At 42.8% G+C, this 18,528-nt stretch overlaps 1 protein-coding gene across 2 annotated transcripts; it reads right to left on the bottom strand.

Annotated features, from left to right (window-relative positions):
- Positions 1-13,447: 13,447 nt before the first annotated feature.
- LOC139575709 (macrophage mannose receptor 1-like) lies at positions 13,448-18,508 on the bottom strand. 2 transcript variants are annotated; one of them, XM_071400941.1, is made up of 2 exons: positions 15,434-18,508; positions 13,448-15,141 (listed from the first exon to the last, which is right to left on the bottom strand). In XM_071400941.1, exon 2 carries the CDS (start codon positions 14,938-14,940, stop codon positions 14,188-14,190), a length of 753 nt encoding a protein of 250 aa, XP_071257042.1. In that variant the 5' UTR covers positions 14,941-15,141; positions 15,434-18,508; the 3' UTR covers positions 13,448-14,187. The 2 variants fall into 2 exon arrangements, with proteins under 2 accessions (XP_071257042.1, XP_071257043.1); XM_071400942.1 differs by having other exon boundaries at positions 15,439-18,508.
- Positions 18,509-18,528: the final 20 nt, after the last annotated feature.

The following is an 18,528-nucleotide window of genomic DNA, read 5'->3' as shown; positions in this document are numbered from 1 at the left end:
AATTTTGGGCCTGCTCTGAAATATGTGATAGTTGGCTTCTAAACGAGTTGGAAAAAGTGAGTTTGGAGTCAGATGGTATCAGTTTGGTGTCTGAAAATATCTAATTGGCTGATGGACACTGACTTGCTAGTTGACTTTTGTGCATTTGCAATATGTTTCAACAGTGAAAAACCACCAAAATAGCATTCTGAAATCACCACTAAAAATGACATCACCATAGCCGTGCCGAGTTCAACGAGATGCCCCGCTTGACCGTAGCTTGCTCGGTCTGAGCGCAGCGACAGTGACAAGAAGATAACCCTTGACCTACATTTCAAGTCTTTTGCTTTTGGGAGACAGAGAGAGAACTGTTAAGGTTTAGAAGCACAATTTGACCTCAGGAACGTTCCTAAGGTCTCTGTGCAAGCCTAACCTTGACCGTGTGGCATTAACCCTTAACAGTTAAAAGAAGGTGTTTACATCAAACAGTTTACAATGACATCTCACCCCATAGGAACACATTGCCTGCACCCCTAAATTCAACCTGAAGCCTATGTGGGTTATGAATGTCTTATGAACCTGTCTTCAATGACAATCCATCAAGCCACTATGAGGTCTACCTGTGTTGATTCTAAGCTTCCTGGAGCAACCGGAAGTGATAAAATCACCCTAAAAGTGTTTTGCCATACCCAACCAGCAGTTTGTGATATATAGTGCATTCAACCCTGTGTAAATCAGTCAGTTCTTAACGTATAGACTTAAAACTCAGGATTCTGTAAAAGCATACCCCGATCAGGATATGTATTTACTTATAGCTTCCTGTGCCAACCGGAAGTGCCTTAAAATGGGGTCATAGGTGCTGTTTCGAAGGTTTAAAAAGGTCAGATCTTTCCAAAACTTTAAATGTGTGAATCGGTCAACCCTCATGAACTGTAAATCAGTAATTTCGCTAAACAGATGTCAAAGAAAAGCTCTCTCTCTCTCACACACACACACACACACACACACACACACACACACACACACACACACACACACACACACACACACACACACACACACACACACACACACACACACACACACACACACACAGCAAGGACGGAGTGAAAAAGTATGGTGCTTAAAGACACACAGAGCCTTAAATGCTTTTACGGGGGATCCAGACTTCCATACCCGCTCTGGGAGCGCTATACTACCGCCCCAAATCAATGGGTGCTGGCCTGAGTGATTTATGGAGGTTTTCAAAAAATATTCTGTTTTTTCTTCTCGAGTCAATGGCCTGAGTGATTTATGGAGGTTTTCAAAAAATATTCTAAGTCCAAACTTTTCGTGCACCTGGTATTTTTTTGGGGTTACCAGGCGTCATTTTTCAAAACGGTTGAAATTGCTTTTAGGGGGCATCCAGAGTGTCACATGACCGGATGAGGTAACTATTCTTGTTCTTCTTGTAACTTTCCGGTAGGCTAGAAGCTTTCCGGTGTTTTGCTGCTCGACACAGGTCGACGCAGGTATTGCACTTGATTTATCGTTATCGTAACCGTAGGTGTAGCCAAGTGGAAATACGAAAGCTTTCTAGCTATTTCGCACTGACGGTAATTTGAACACAAGAACGTTTCTAGTGAAAAGGTGCTTACACTCAGAGCCATGTATTTACACTCAGCCACCCTAGCCTTATTACGGGTTAACGTTTTGGTAATTTTGGTTGGCCAACAAAATGTAAGACTACAATGACTGCATACGTTTCCCCAAATGTTATACGAAAAAAAAATGTTTTGTTATTGATGGACAATGGCAAGGCTGCCATTGTATTTTCAGTTACATTCTGGTCAATAAAAATGGTTTACACGTTTATTTTTTAAGAAATACATGGAACTACAACCGAATAAAACACCATTAACCATCATGCATTGCTTACATTCATTCTATACTGAAAAGTCTGTTCAGAAAAATCGAAAACAGTACATATAGGCATAAAACCACAATGTTTTAATAGGGATTAAATAAAGACAATATATATATAACCTCTTATGGTTATATGGTTAAAAAAAAGACAAAATATTGTAATGACCCGGCTGGGTCATAAAGGGAAAAGAGACGGACTCTAGGTGTGCAGGTCAGAACACAGGTTTATTCATAAACTGGGCTATTGTTCCGGCCACAACCCACGCCGCTAAATGCCGAACGTACACAATGTTACCCTGTCGGGTCAAGAGTCACTCTCATAGGAACAGATCAAGGCACGAACAGAAGAGCCAGAACAATGAGACAGTAATCCCTATTTATGCATTTCCAAATCCCGCGGTATTACCCATCATACCCCCCCAACCTTTCCATCTGTCCTGACATATTTAACCCCTGCTAGTAGCCATGAGAACCATAACACACCCACAAACACAGAACACAATACCGGGTCGTTACAATATCTATATATTCATAACGTAAAATAAATAAATACAGGCGATCGCGTCTATGGTTGTTGCAACGGCTTATGTCGCCTACTGGTTAAATTCGTGTCTTTTCGCACGAATTAAGTAGCACAGAAATTCGTGTATTTTCGCACAAATTAAGTAGCACAGAAATTCGTGTATTTTCAAACGAATTGAACCACCCCAAAACACCCCAAAAATGCACAAAAAGGCACGAAATCTGCTGAAATACATTTTGTACATATATGCGCGAATTGAATGTGAGGCTGGGCTGCTCATTGCTACGGCGACTGAGTCATTTATCGGAGCACGCTTCTTCACAAAACTGGATCTCAGGAGCGCGTATAACTTGGTGCGTATCCGGGAGGGAGATGAGTGGAAGACAGCGTTTAGTACCACATCCGGCCATTATGAGTACCTCGTCATGCCGTATGGGTTGAAGAATGCCCCAGCAGTTTTCCAATCCTTTGTAGACGAGATTCTCAGGGACCTGCACGGGCAGGGTGTGGTGGCGTATATCGATGACATCTTGATATATCCCGCCACACGCTCTGTGCATGTGTCTCTGGTGCGCAGAGTACTTGGGCGACTGTTGGAGCATGACCTATATGTCAAGGCTGAGAAATGAGTGTTCTCCCAACAGGCAGTCTCCTCCCTGGGTTATCGCATTTCCACATCAGGGTTGGTGATGGAGTGTGACCGCATTGCAGCCGTGCGTAATTGGCCGACTCCCACCACGGTAAAGGAGGTGCAGCGGTTTTTAGGGTTTGGTGTGTGGTGTGTGGTGTGTAGTAAAGGGGGGAGAATTGGGAGGGGGTGGTGGAGAGCGATGGATTTGGTTTGGGAGAGAGAGAGAGAGAGAGAAGGAAGGACCTAATCATACAACAAGGATAATAAATAAATAAAATATGGACCGATTAGGAAAGGATGTCGAATCAATATAGCATATAAATGGGGCGGCGCACACCAAGCATCGTCCGGGTTTGGCCGGCAGGGATATCCTTGTCTCATCGCACACTAGCGACTCCTGTGGTGGGCCAGGCGCAGTGCATGCTGACCAGGTCGCTAGGTGTACGGTGTTTCCTCCGACACACTGGTGCGTCTGGCTTCCGGGTTGGATGCGCGCTGTGTTAAGAAGCAGTGCGTGTTTCGGAGGACGCATGGCTCTCGACCTTCGCCTCTCCCGAGTCCGTGCGGGAGTTGTAGCGATGACACAAGACAGTAACTACTAACAATTGGATACCACCAAATTGGGGAGAAAAAGGGCGTAAATTCTTTGGGGGATGAAATTGCTTTAGAAAGGGACACAAGACAGGGATCTCCCCTTCCTGTTTGCACTGGCAATTGAACCTCTTGCAGAATAATTAGAAAGCACACAAACGTTACGGTATTGTTACGGTAAACGAAATACAGTGCATTCAGAAGTATTCAGACCCTTTGACCTTTTCTACATTTTGTTAAGTTACAGCTTTATTCTAAAATTGATTAAATCGCCCCCCCCCCCCACACACACACACACATCAATCTACACACAATGCCCCCTAATAATAAAGCAAAAACAGGATTTTATAAATGTTAGACATTTCTTCTCATATTTATTGGTGTACCTAGCAACATAACAATAAAATAAATAGCAGAACATCTCTTTGAAAGAGCACAACTTATCATTAATAACCTGTCATGTACCATGAAATGTATCTGAAATAGGGAAAATAGTTACTAAGTATTTACTTTGTTTATGGTTACAAAAAAAAGTTATCCAAAATGCGTTTGAAGGAAACATATCAAATTACAATTTATTTAAAGTGGAGTACAGAGGGGGGAGGAAGGTACAGAAGGAGGATGAGAGCAACAGAGGGAGGAAGGTACAGAAGGAGGGAGAGAGATACAGAGGGGGGAGGTAGGTAAAGAAGGAGGGATAGAGAGACAGATGATGAAATACTGTATATTAACTTAGCTAACTATATCTGGTACATTTAAGCTTCTGTGCAAATTTTGTAAATGTTTTTATTAAAAAAATATTTATAATTAATCTGACAGTTGTGTCCAGTAATAGTCATTGTAACGCCCACAAGCACCGTGGAATGTGGTCTTTGTAAAATAATGGGCTGGACCAAAGATGATATTCTTAACACTAAAACAAATGTGTACATTATCCCTTAATTAAACCTGGTATTCATCTACTAAATTCCATGGGTTGTAGTTATAACTACACATTTACAAACAGTATATTTTACCTCCACCACAAACACCCATGTCATTCAAACAGTGCTTTTGAATATCAGCATAAAGACAGATATAAAAACAAATGTAGTTAAAGATGCAGGAAATAAGTTCTTTGGAGCGTTTTGCAGGTGCAGTGGACTTCTGATAGAACCTGTGAGAGGATATAGGTAACAGAAGGTAGGTGTAAAGTAATTCATAATATCCCAGCAATATTACTAATTCAAATATTTGACTAACTCCCACTCCCACTAGTATTACTGCTACAAACTGCCATTGATGCCCACTCATTTCACGGTAAAGGAAGTAAGATATTTAGCCAGAAAGGACACCCAAATACTACTAAAAACTATTTACAGTGTTCACAACCCTTTACAATTTCCAAATGTTGTTGTATTACAAATTGGAATTAAAATAGATTTGATTGTTATTTTTTTTTTTATCAATGACGTACACAAAATACTCTGTAATGTCAAAGTGAAGAAATATTCCAACATTTTCAAAAATGTATGAAAAATAAAAACAAAAATAAAACACTAATATATTGTATCTTGATTAGATACAATATATTAGATATTCAATCCCCTGAATCAATAGTGTTCCTTTTTATGTAATGTGTGTTCAGGGCCCTTACTATATTATCTTTCCCTGAATCCTCACATCCACTTGATTTACCTACTCCTCATTGGAGGAGAAGATCCAAAGTCCCTCCCCTACAACAAGAGGATGTGAGGAATCAGGAAGTCAATGAGGAAGAGCAATGGAGAGAACATAAGAGCAGTCTAATTGGTAGCCTGGGTGTAGCGGTGGTGTAATGACACTCTCTGATTGGTTGGTTGGGTGGAGGGGGCCAGTAGAGTAGCAGCAGGGTCAGCTCCACTCCACACTTACTGAGCACTGGGGCATCATGCAGAGGAAGAGCATTTTCACTGGGCTCCTCGTCACTGCCCTGTGTGCAGTGGCCTCTGGCAAACTCAGAGAATATCACTATGTGCTGAATGGAAGACCTGGTCAGAGGCTCAGCAGTACTGCTGTGAGCACTACACTGACCTGGCCATCAGCAACCAGGAAGAAGTAGACCAGCTCTCTCAGAGTGGGGATTGGGGTTGGATTGGTCTCCATAGAGACACTAATCACTCAACAGGATGGACATGGTCAGGAAAGGAGAACTCGGCATCTAGGATTTGGGCAGCAGATCAGCCAAATGATGGTCTCAATGAGAACTGTGTCATTGTATGGCAAGACAAATGGTATGATAAGGCGTGCAGTGAGAAAAAAAATATTCTGCTTAAAGGAGAAGCTGATCCTGGTTCAGGAGATGAAGACGTGGGAGGAGGCTCTGGAGTACTGCAGGGATTACTACCCCGACCTCCCCAGCCTGCTCTCTAAGACTTTGTTATGGCAAGCCTAAATAAGTTCAGGAGTATATACACTATCGTTCAAAAGTTTGGGGTCACTTAGAAATGTCCTTGTTTTTGAAAGAAAAGCAATTTTTGTTGTCCAATAAAATAACATCAAATTGATCAGAAATACAGTGTAGACATTGTTAATGTTGAAAATGACTACTGTAGCTCGAAACGCCTGATTTTAAATGGAATATCTACATGGGTGTACAGAGGCCCATTATCAGCAACCATCACTCCTGTGTTCCAATGGCACGTTGTGTTAGCTAATCCAAGTTTATCATTTAAAAAGGCTAATTGATCATTAGAAAACCCTTTTGCAATTATGTTAGCACAGCTGAAAACTGTTGTTCTGATTAAAGAAGCAATACAACTGGCCTTCTTTAGACTAGTTGAGTATCTGAAGCATCAGCATTTGTGGGTTCGATTACAGGCTCAAAAATTGCAGAAACAAAGACCTTTCTTCTGAAACTTGTCTGCCGATTCTGTTCTGAGAAATTAAGGCTATTCCATGCGAGAAATTGCCAAGAAACTGAAGATCTCATACAATGCTGTTTACTACTCCCTTCACAGAACAGCGCAAACTGGCTCTAACCAGAATAGAAAGAAGAGTGGGAGGCCCCGGTGCACAACTGAGCAAGAGGACAAGTACATTAGAGTGTCTAGTTTGAGAAACAGATACCTCACAACTCCTCAACTGGCAGCTTCATTAAATAGTACCCACAAAACACCAGTCTCAATGTCAACAGTGAAGAGGCGACTCCGGGATGCTGGCCTTCTGTGCTTAACAAGTCACATAATAAGTTGCATGGACTCACTCTGTGTACAATAATAGTGTTTAACATGGTTTTTGAATGACTATCTCAACTCTGTACCTCACTCATACAATTATCTGTAAGGTCCCATCATGTTATGGGAATGCTTGTAATCGTTAAGGACTGGGGAGTTTTTCCAGGATAAAATAAATAAACAGAATGCAGCTAACCACAGGCAAAATTCAAGAGGAAAACCTGGTTCAGTCTGATTTCCACCAGACACTGGGAGATGAATTCACCTTTCAACAGGACAATAACCTAAAACACAAAGCCAAATCTACACTGGAGTTGCTTACCAAGAACACAGTGAATATTCCTCAGTGGCCGATCTACAGTTTTTACTTAAATATACTTGAAAATCTATGGCAAGTTCTGAAAATGTTTGTCTAGCTATGATCAACAACCGATTTGAAAGAGCGTAAAGAATTTTGAAAACAATAATGGGCAAATGTTGCACAATCCAGGTGTGGAAAGCTCTTAGATACTTACCCACAAAGACTCACAACTGTAATCGCTTCCAAAGGGGATTCTGACATGTGCTGACTCATGTAAATTAGATATTTCTGTATTTCATTTTTAATACATTTTTAAAAATGTTTTCTAAAAACCAAATTTCACATTGTCATTATGGGGTATTGTGTGTCGATGGATGAGAATTTTTTTTATTTAAAACATTTTGAATTTAGGCTGTAACACAACAAAATTTGGAACAAGTCTAGGAGTATGAATACTTTCTGAATGCACTGTAGGGCCTTTACCAGCTCCCTCCTGTGAATCACAACGTTGGACAAAAGAAATCACAGAATTCATGAAAATTGTTGTATAGTAATGACCAACAACCAGAGTGTGAAACATTTAAAAAATAATCATGGGCAAATGTTGCACAATCCAGGTGTGGAAATCTATCAGAGACTTACCCAGAAAGACTCACAGCTGTAATCGCTGCTAAAGGTGCTTCTACAAAGTATTGACTCAGGGGTGTGAATACTAAACTGGCAAACATTTCCAAAAACATGTTTTCACTTTGTCACTATAGGGTATTATGTGTAGATGGGTGAGACAATCTATTTAATCCCTTTTGAGTTCAGGCTGTAGCACAACAAAATGTGGAATAAGTCAAGGGGTATGAATACTTTCTGACACAGTAGCAACAGATATATCAAGGAAATAAATAGCAGAACATCTCGTTGAGAGAGCACACCTTCTCGCTGGTAACCTGTCATGTGCCATGAAATATGATATGCCTGAAATAATGAAAATAGTTACTAAGTATTTACACGGGTTATGGTTACAAAAAGACGTAATCCAAAATCCCCCTGAAGGAAACATAGAATTGACAATAACTGAACATCTTTTACAATTAGTAGTCAACCTGTGATGATATTATTAGACCACTGTTGAATTGATAGGACATTAACATATACACAAATATTTTACATAATTCTGATGATTCCAATTGAAATTAACTCATTTCTAACCTAGAATACTCATATATCAATGTTTTTTTTGTTGCATTTACTGCCTTTTTAAAAAACATAGCTGATATGGCTGACCATATCTCCCTGGCATATTACATCATTTATGTAGCAGCATATAAGACATTTTTGGACTCACATTGTTGTGCGCGGCGGTCCTTCGCTGGCAAATTTTGTCATCAAAGAAAAATATTTACAAATCCGAGTTGGATGACAGTTCAGAACTTATTTTCCCAGTCTGACTTCCCTGTTGCAATGCTTGCGGTTAGCCACTGTCACCGATTCCTTACAAACAACTCATTGTTGAATTTGCGATTTCCAACTGGTTGTGTAATGTTTATGTCCAATGGCCGTTGAGCACCGATACGCTTGATCTATTTTTTCTCTTCATTATTTTGCGGTCAGAGGCCGAGCAGTTGTCATACCAGGCAGTGATGCAACCAGTCCGGATGCTCTCGGTGGTGCAGCTGTAGAAACTTTTGAGGATCTGAGGACCCATGCCAAATCTTTTCAGTCTCCTGAGGGGGAATAGGTTTTGTCATGTCCTCTTCACGACTGTCTTGGTGTGCTTGGACCATGTTAGTTTGTTGGTGATGTGGACACCAAGGAACTTGAAGCTCTCAACCTGCTCCACTGCAGCCCCATTGATGGGAATGGGGGAGTCATCGGCCCTCTATTTCCTGTAGTCCACAATCATCTCCTTTGTCTTGATCACATTGAGGGAGACGTCGTTGTCCTGGCACCACATGGCCAGGTCTCTGACCTCCTCCCTATAGGCTGTCTCGTCATTGTCGGTGATCAGGCCTACCACTGTTGTGTTGTCTGCAAACTTAATGATGGTGTTGGAGTCGTGCCTGGCCCTACAGTTATGAGCGAACAGGGACTACAGGAGAGGACTGAGCACGCACCCCTGAGGGGCCCCAGTATTGAGGATCAGCGTGGCAGATGTATTGTTACCTACCCTTACCACATGGGGGCGGCCCGTCAGGAAGTCCAGGATCGAGTTGCAGAGGGAGGTGTTTAGTCCCAGGGTCCTTAGCTTATTGATGAGCTTTGAGGACACTATGGTGTTGAACGTAGTCAATGAATAGCATTCTCACATAGGTGTTCCCTTTGTCCAGGTGGGAAAGGGCAGTGTGGAGTGCAATAGAGATTGCATCATCTGTGGATCTGTTGGGGCGGTATGCAATTGGAGTGGGTCGAGGTTTCTGGGATAATGGTGTTGATGTGAGCCATGACCACCCTTTCAAATCACTTCATGGCTACAGACGTGAGTGCTACAGGTCACTAGTCATTTAGGCAGGTTACCTTAGTGTTCTTGGGCACAGGCACTATGGTGGTCTGCTTAAAACATGTTGATATTACAGACTCAGACAGAGAGAGGTTGAAAATGTCATTGAAGACACTTGCCAGTTGGTCAGCGCATGCTCGCAGTACACGTCCTGGTATCCGTCTGGCCCCGCGGCCTTGTGAATGTTTACCTGTTTAAAGGTCTTACTCACATCGGCTGTGGAGAGCGTGATCACACAGTCTTCCGGAACAGCTGGTGCTCTCATGCATGTTTGAGTCTTATTTGCCTCGAAGCGAGCATAGAAGTAGTTTAGCTCGTCTGGTAGGCTCGTGTTACTGGGCAGCTCTTGGCTGTGCTTCCCTTTGTAGTCTGTAATGGTTTGCAAGCCCTGCCACATCTGATGAGTGTCAGAGCCGGTGTAGTACGATTCAATCTTAGTTCTGTATTGACGCTTTGCCTGTTGATGGTTCATCGGAGGCCATAGCAGGATTTCTTATAAGCTTCCGGGTTAGAGTCCCGGTCCTTGAAAGCGGCAACTCTAGTCTTTAGCTCAGTGCGGATGTTGCCTGTAATCCATGGCTTCTGGTTGGGGTATGTACGTACTGTCACTGTGGGGAAGACGTCATCAATGCACTCATTGATGAAGCCAATGAATGATGTGGTGTACTCCTCAATTCCATCGGAGGAATCCCGGAACATATTCCAGTCTGTGCTAGCAAAACAGTCCTGTAGTTGAGCCTCTGCTTCATCTGACCACTTTTTTATTGATCTAGTCACTGGTGCTTCCTGCTTTAATTTTTGCTTGTAAGCAGGAATCAGAAGGGTAGAATTATGGTCAGATTTGCCAAATGGAGTGAGAGGGAGAGCTTAGTATGTGTCTCTGTGTGTGGAGTAAAGGTGGTCCAGAGTGTTTTCCCCTCTGGTTGCACATTTAACATGTTGATTGAAATTTGGGAAAACAGACTTAAGTTTCCCTGCATTAAAGTTCCCGGCTACTAGGACCGCCGCCTCTGGGTGAGCGTTTTCTTGTTTGCTTATGGCGGAATACAGCTCATTCAATGCTGTCTTAGTGCCAGCAGTGTTGTATTTTGTGACAGTCTTGAACATGCAAATAAGCCAACAGTCAGAGGGGTAGCCTATATTGTCTAATTCTCTGTTTGGTACTAATAATGAATTGTATTTTGTAACGTGGTTTCTTGCATCAAACAACATAATACAATGCAATTTACAGTCACCGACTTGGCCCATGGTGTTACAGACCAAGTAAAAAAGTATGAATTAATGTCAAGCCCTTCATAATGTAAAAACGTTTTTAAAAGTCTCATGCAATGTTGGCCTGCATTGAACACCACATGACTACTGTAGGCAATATCATAGAAATCATATGCCATTTCCATGTGAAATGTGACGGGATTTGCTCCATTGTTTTTTTTTGATAGGCGTACATTAAGCTCAAATACAGTGTATTCAGAAAGCATTCAGACCCATTGACTTTTTCCACATTTTGTTACGTTACAGACAGTTTTTCCCCCCTCATCAATCTACACACAGTACCCCATAATGGCAAAGCAAAAACAGGTTTTTAGACATTTTAGCAAATTTATAATTTTTTACAAATTTAAATATCATATTTACCTAAGAATTCAGACCATTTACTCAGTACTTTGTTGAAGCCCCTTTGGCAGCGATTACAGGCTCGAGTCTTCTTGGGTATGATGCTATAAGCTTGGCACACCTGTATTTGGGGAGTTTCTCCCATTCTTCTCTGCAGATCCTCTCAAGCTCTGTCAGGTTGGATGGGGAGCACAGCTATTTTCAGGTCTCTCCAGAGATGTTCGATCAGGTTCAAGTCCAGGCTCTGGCTGGGCCACTCAAGGACCTTCAGAGACTTGTCCCAAAGCCACTCCTGCGTTGTCTTGGCTGTGTGCTTAGGGTCGTTGTCCTGTTGGAAGGTGAACCTTCGCCCCATTCTGAGGTCCTGAGCGCTCTGGAGCAGGTTTTCATCAAGGGTCTCTTTCTGTACTTTGCTCCGTTCATCTTTCCCTCGATGCTGACTTGTCTCCCAGTCCATGCCGCTGACAAACATCCCCACAGCATGATGCTGCCACCACCATGCTTCAACGTAGGGATGGTGCCAGGTTTCCTACAGACGTGACGCTTGGCATTCAGTCCAAAGAGTTCAATCTTAGTTTCATCAGACCAGAGAATCTTGTTTCTCATGGTCTGAGAGTCTTTAGGGTGTCTTTTGGTAAACCAAGCAGGCTGTCATGTGCCTTTTACTGAGGAGTGGCTTCAGTCTAGCCACTCTACCATAAATACCTGATTGGTGGAGTGCTGCAGAGATGGTTGTCCTTCTGGAAGGTTCTCTCATCTCCACAGAGGAACTCTGGAGCTCTGTCAGAGTGACCATCAGGTTCTTGGTCACCTCCCTGACCAAGGCCCTTCTCCACCGATTGCTCAGTTTGGCCGAGCAGCCAGCTCTAGGAATAGTCTTGGTGGTTCCAAACTTCTTCCATTTAAGAATGATGGAGGCCACTGTGTTCTTGGGGACCTTCAATGCTGCAGGAATGTTTTGGTACCCTTCCACAGATCTGTGCCGTGACCCAATCCTGTCTCGGAGCTCTACGGACAATTCTTTCTCTTTCTCTTACTCTGACATGCACTGTCAACTGTGGGACCTTATATGGACAGGTGTGTGCCTTTCCAAATCATGTACAATCAATTGAATATACCACAGGTGGACTCCAATCAAGTTGTAGAAATATCTCAAGGATGATCAATGGAATACTTATGTAAATCAGTTAGATCTGTTTAAAAAAAAAATTACATGAGAAAAACCTGTTTTCGCATTGTCATTATGGGGTATTGTGTGTAGATTGATTAGGGGGCAAAAAATATTTAATCGATTATAAATGAAGGCTGTAACGTAACAAAATGTGGAAAAAGTCAAGGGGTCTGAATAATTTCCGAACGCACTGCATATCCTCTCACAGGTTCAGAAGTCCAGCACTGCACTTATTTACTGCTTCTTTAACTACATTTGTTTTAGTCTTCATCCTGAAATTCAAGAGCACTGTTTGATTGACATGGGTGTTTGTGGTGGAGGGAAAAAAATACACTGTTTGTAAATGTATAATTACAACCTATGGAATTTAGTTGATGAATGCCCGGTTTAGGGGATAATGTACACATTTGGTTTCGTGTTAAGAATATCATCTTTGGTCCAGCCCGTTATTTTACACAGACCACATTCCACGGTGCTTGTGGTCGTTACAATGACTATTACTGCACACAACTGTCAGATGAAATCGATTAATTTACTATTATTATTATTATTACGTTTATTTCATGGCCCAGAGGCTGGAATCAGATATATTGTATCAGATATAGTTAGCTAAGTTAATTTGGAGTATATCAGTAACCAAACTACAACAACAACAAAGTGATACACAAGGACACTTCCCAGACAACAGGTTTCCCAGATCACCATCTGTCCCTCCCTCCCTCCCTCCCTCCCTCCCTCCCTCCCTCCCTCCCTCCCTCCCTCCCTCCCTCCCCTTGTTTCTGTCTCCCTAAATCCGTACCTCCCCCTCTGTCCCCAACTTTGTGATTTGATTTGCAGTTATTGTCAATTCTATGTTTCCTTCAAGTGCATTTTGGATTACATCCTTTTGTAACCATAAACCATGTAAATACTTAATATTTTCACTATTTCAGACACATATTTCATGGTACATGACAGGTTATCAATGAGAAGTTGTGATCTTTCAATTAGATGTTCTGCTATCTATTATTATTTCTAGGTGTACCAATAAAAATGAGAAGGAAGGTCTTATCGTTGTCTAAGTTAATTATTTATTTCATACCAACATTTGGTTTTCTTACATGATATACAATACATGATGTGTACGTTCATATCTACAGTTACTGTTTTTCATTCTGATGAATCAAAGCGGAAAACTGATTGGATTTGCAGAGTCATCAACCTGAAGGAATTCCGTGATTTCTTGTATATTCTTTTTACCCTAGCTAAATCGAATGACATGGTAAAAAAAAGAAGAAGTTAATTACCAACTCAATTAAATGTTATCAAAACTAGACATTGAACTGACATCTGTGCCCAGTGTTCAGGTGTTTGTACACACAAAGCACCCGCTATCATAACCACGGTATCTATAGGTACAAAAATAGTAGACTGTTGTAGAAAACACACACAAGAAAATGTATGTCTTTTTGTCACATACACCAGGTAGGTGCAGTGAAATGTGTTTTACAGGGTCAGCCATAGTAGTACGGTGCCCCTGGAGCAAATTAGGGTTAAGTGTCTTGCTAAATGCACATCAACAGATTTTTCACCTTGTCGGCTCAGATATTCGAACCAGCAATGTTTTGGCTACTGGCCCAACGCTCTAATCGCTAGGCTACCTGCCGCCCTGTGGGTTAAACCCAATAGGTTTATATGCACCAACAAGTAAATAGAGTGAATAATCAATCACAGCGTTAACTAGTAATAAGTAGAGAGCATACATAGATGATCATATCTACTACAATAATATCTCTCTCCTCTGGGGCTCACGCTCTGTAGCAGAGGAAGTTCATCCTCTCCTCACAGTTCCTGGTTCCCCAGTGCTCTTCATCCCTGGTCAGGGTCCCACAGTGGAGGTATTGGGCGGGGCAGTGGGGCAACTTCCCGCCAGTCCAGGCCTGGTACTCCAGCTGGTCCCCGTTCACCCACAGCCATTCTCTGGCCAGGAAGATCAGACCCGTCCACACATGGTCCGTCTGTGTGCCCTCCATCTTGCTCTGGGCCTGGAGATGTTCAGTCTTAGAGAGCAGGCTGGGGAGGTCGGTGTATTGATCCCTGCAGTACTCCAGAGCCTCCTCCCACGTCTTCATCTCCTGAACTAGGATCAGCTTCTCCTTGTAGCATAAGAAGGGGAGTGTCCGGGAGCAACGTGAATCCATCCATCTCATATCCCACTGTACCATGACACAGTCCTCAATGCCACCAGCATTGTTTGGCTCTCCTGACTTCCAAAACCTAAATGCTGAGTTCTCTCCTCCTGACCATGTCCATCCTGTTGGGTCGTTAGCATCTCTGTGCAAACCAATCCAGGTCCAATCACCCCTTGAAATGGGAAGGAGCTGATCTACTTCTTCCTGGTTGCTGATGAAGGCCAGGTCAGTGTAGTGCTCACGACAGTACTGCTGAGCCTCTGACCAGGTCTTCTCTTCAGGCATATAGTGATATTCTCTGAGTTTACCAGAGTTCACTGCACACAGGGCAGTGATGAGGAGACCAGTGAAGCTATTCTTCCTCTGCATGATGCCCCAGTGCTCAGTAAGTGTGGAGCGGAGCTGACCCCACTGCTGCTGCTGCTATTATGACCCTGCTGCTACTCTACTGGCCCCCTCTCACGTGTCCACACAGCCCACCAATCAGAGCGCCTCCTTAATCTTGCCAACCAATCCATGGCTCTTCCTCATAGGTTTCCTGATTGGTCACATCCTCTTTCCTCGCCTTCTCTAAACGAATTGGAGGACAGCGTCAGAGGGGAGAGACTTTGAAAGTGGATGTGAGGATTCAGGGTAAGACAATATAGTAAGGGCCCTGTACACACATTGCCTAAAAAGGAACACCGCAGTCAAATAACGCCTGCATCTTTTAAGCAAATTCTACCCAGGAGCTTCAGAAAATCTCATGGTCCAAAGAACACGAATAAACTGTAACCAAAGTTGACATGTAAATCCCTCCAACAGAGAATCAGTAGCGAGTTCAGAGAACTCAATATTCTTGACCATATTTGATCATACATACTTAACCTCAATCAGGGCTGTAGTTGTGCCTGGAGAAGTGGGTATACTCTCATTTTGCCAAAGGGCTCGTCCGGCGAAGGAAAGGCGCCCTGTGTGGAAAAATTATATGAGAAACAGTGACATACACTATGAATGACCTAAAATTATAAATCCCATATTGGTCTTTCACAGTCAGACCAACCCAAGCTGTACTGTGCAAGTAGGCTAATAGTAGGCCTACTATTGAAACAGATAAATGAGGCTGCCAACTGAGTCACAAGTTCACAGGTTTCAGACTTTTCCCCATTTCTGTAAGGTTTTCGTTCTGTCACACTTTATTTCTTACAGAAAACAACGTAATTGTATTTTCTAAGTCCATAACAATGCTTAAACCACACCAGGAGACCACTTTTGAGGTTTGAGTGTAGTTACCGTTTAATTCTAATGTGCAGGCACTTAGCACTGTTGATTGGTTAGAGGTGTGTCTGTAGACCATGAGATGGATTCGGCTATTTCAGCCACACCCGTTGCTGACAGGTGTATAAAATCAAGCACACAGCCATGCAATCTCCCTAGACAAACATTGGCAGTAGAATGGCCTTTTTGAAGAGCTCAGTGACTTTCAACCTGGCACCGTCATAGGATGCCATCTTTCCAATAAGTCAAATTTTTGCCCTGCTAGAGCTGCCCCGGTCAGCTGTAAGTGCTGTTATTGTGAAGTGGAAATGTCTAAGAGCAACAACGGCTCAGCCGCGAAGTGGTAGGCTACACAAGCTCACAGAATAGGACCACCGAGTGCTGAAGCGCGTAGCATGTAAAAATCGTCTGTCCTCGGTTGCAACACTCACTGCCGAGTTCCAAATTGCCTCTGGAAGCAACGTCAGCACAAGAACTGTTTGTCATGAGCTTCACCAAAAGGTTGTTGGATCGAATCCCTGAGCTGACAAGGTAAAAATCTGTAGTTCTGCCCCTAAGCAAGGTAGTTAACCCACTGTTCCCTAGGCGCCGAAGATGTGGATGTCATTTAAGGCAGCCCTCCGCACCTCTCTGATTCAGAGGGGTTGGGTTAAATGCGGAAGACACATTTCAGTTGAATGCATTCAGTTATACACCTGACTAGGTATCCCCCTTTCCGTTCATGAAATGTGTTTCCATGGCCGGGCAGCCGCACACAAGCCTAAGATCACCATGCGCAATGCCATGCATCGGCTGGAGAGGTGTAAAGCTCGCCGCCATTGGACTCTGGAGCAGTGGAAATGCGTTCACCATCGAACAGTCCGACGGATGAATCTGCATTTGACAGATGCCAGGAGAACGCTACCTGCCCGAATGGATAGTGCTAACTGTAAAGTTTGGTCAAGGAGGAATAATGGGGATGTTTTTCATGGTTCGGGCTAGGCCCCTTAGTTCCAAGTGAAGGGAAATCTTAATGGTACAGCATACAATGAAATTCTATACGATTCTGTGCTTTTAACTTTGTAGCAACATTTTGGGGAAAGGCCCTTTCCTGTTTCAGCATGACAATGCCACCTTGCACAAAGCGAGGTCCATACAGAAATGGTCTGTCGAGATCGGTGTGGAAGAACTTGACTGGCCTGCACAGAGCCCTGACCATCGAACACCTTTGGGATGAATTGGAATGCTGACTGCGAGCCAGGTCTAATCGTCCAACATCAGTGCCCGACCTCACTAATGCTCTTGTGGCTGAATGGAATTCTAGTGGAAAGCTTTCCCAGAGGAGTGGAGGTTGTTGTAGCAGCAAAGTGGGGACCAACTCCATATCAATGCCCAAGATTTTGTAATGAGATGTTCAACGAGCAGGTGTCCACATACATTTGGTCATGTAGTGTCTTTCTGACAGGTAGGCATGGGCTATTTTGTAGCTAATTAACATTTAATAGAGAAGGTTTTTGGGAAAGCCTTTCCATCTACCAGAAGATGGTTAGTCCTATCATTAGCATTGCTATATTTTTCCTGCTCCTTAATTGTTTGAAACCTGGACGTTTTACTTCATATTATGAGGCATGTCTAAAATTTCTACATAGAACGTGGAGGAAATTATTTTTATAAATATTTACTTACATGCAATCTCCTGCTCTATTAGTTTTCTTTCAACGTTCTTTCATTTTCTAGCAGGTAAAGGCATTATCCTAATCATATTAGCAACCCATGATAGTTGTTGCATCTTTAAATCTTCCTTTTTTTAATGGATATTTCCATATTTGACCATGAAAGCTTGCATGTGGGGTGTGCATTTTAGAACGGTGTTTTCCCACAACTTGCACTTTGAAACATTCACATGTAGGCCTACCGCAGTTTGCACATTGCTGTGCCTAAAATGTGAAGAAATAATCTGTTCCATCAGCCCTATTAATTGATACGGCACATACCTCCACTACACTACTTTGATAAGTACCAGTGGGGATTAAGTGAGCATATGCAATGACCACTGAAAAATAAGTGGGTGTATGGCGTACACCTACGTATATCCTACACTACATCACTGATCTCAATGTGGGTGTGGAATAGTAATGTGGAATATAGCATATGATTTCATCATAAACCATTTGTATGTATGATTAACTTGTTAAACATCTTGCTACAATAATACAACTGAAATAGAATGCCCTATGATAATATAGGTTACTTGTTTGTGATTAACTTGAAGATGAGGCCATAAGAACAGGAACACTTTTCAACAGTATTCTGTAATAACGACACTTTAACCCAGATGTACAACATGGGACTAGGAGGCAGCAGGCATATTTATATCAACATAACATCACCAAAAATATTGTTTTGAGCATACTACAAGAACCTGGTACTTGCTTACTGAGCAGCAAGAGGAACTGCCCCTCCCTCCTTCAGGCTATGCTCAAACCCTACACCCCAACCCAAGCCCTCTGTTCTGCCACCTCTGGTCTCTTGGCCCTCCCTCCTTCAGGCTATGCTCAAACCCTACACCCCAACCCAAGCCCTCTGTCCTGCCACCTCTGGTCTCTTGGCCCTCCCACTCCTACAGGAGGGCAGCTCCCACTAAGGTCAGTCCAAGCTCTTCTTTGTCCTAGCACCCCAATGGTGGAACCAGCTTCCACCTGAAGCTAGGACAGCAGTCCC

This window comes from Salvelinus alpinus, chromosome 5 (genome assembly GCF_045679555.1).
Source record: "Salvelinus alpinus chromosome 5, SLU_Salpinus.1, whole genome shotgun sequence".
NCBI classification, from domain to species: domain Eukaryota; kingdom Metazoa; phylum Chordata; class Actinopteri; order Salmoniformes; family Salmonidae; genus Salvelinus; species Salvelinus alpinus.
This window is presented reverse-complemented; position numbering and strand designations above follow the sequence as displayed.

What these genes read in the sequence shown, in the direction of transcription:
- LOC139575709 (XM_071400941.1), bottom strand. Translation starts at nt 14,940, where the DNA reads ATGCAGAGGAAGAATAGCTTCACTGGTCTCCTCATCACTGCCCTGTGT.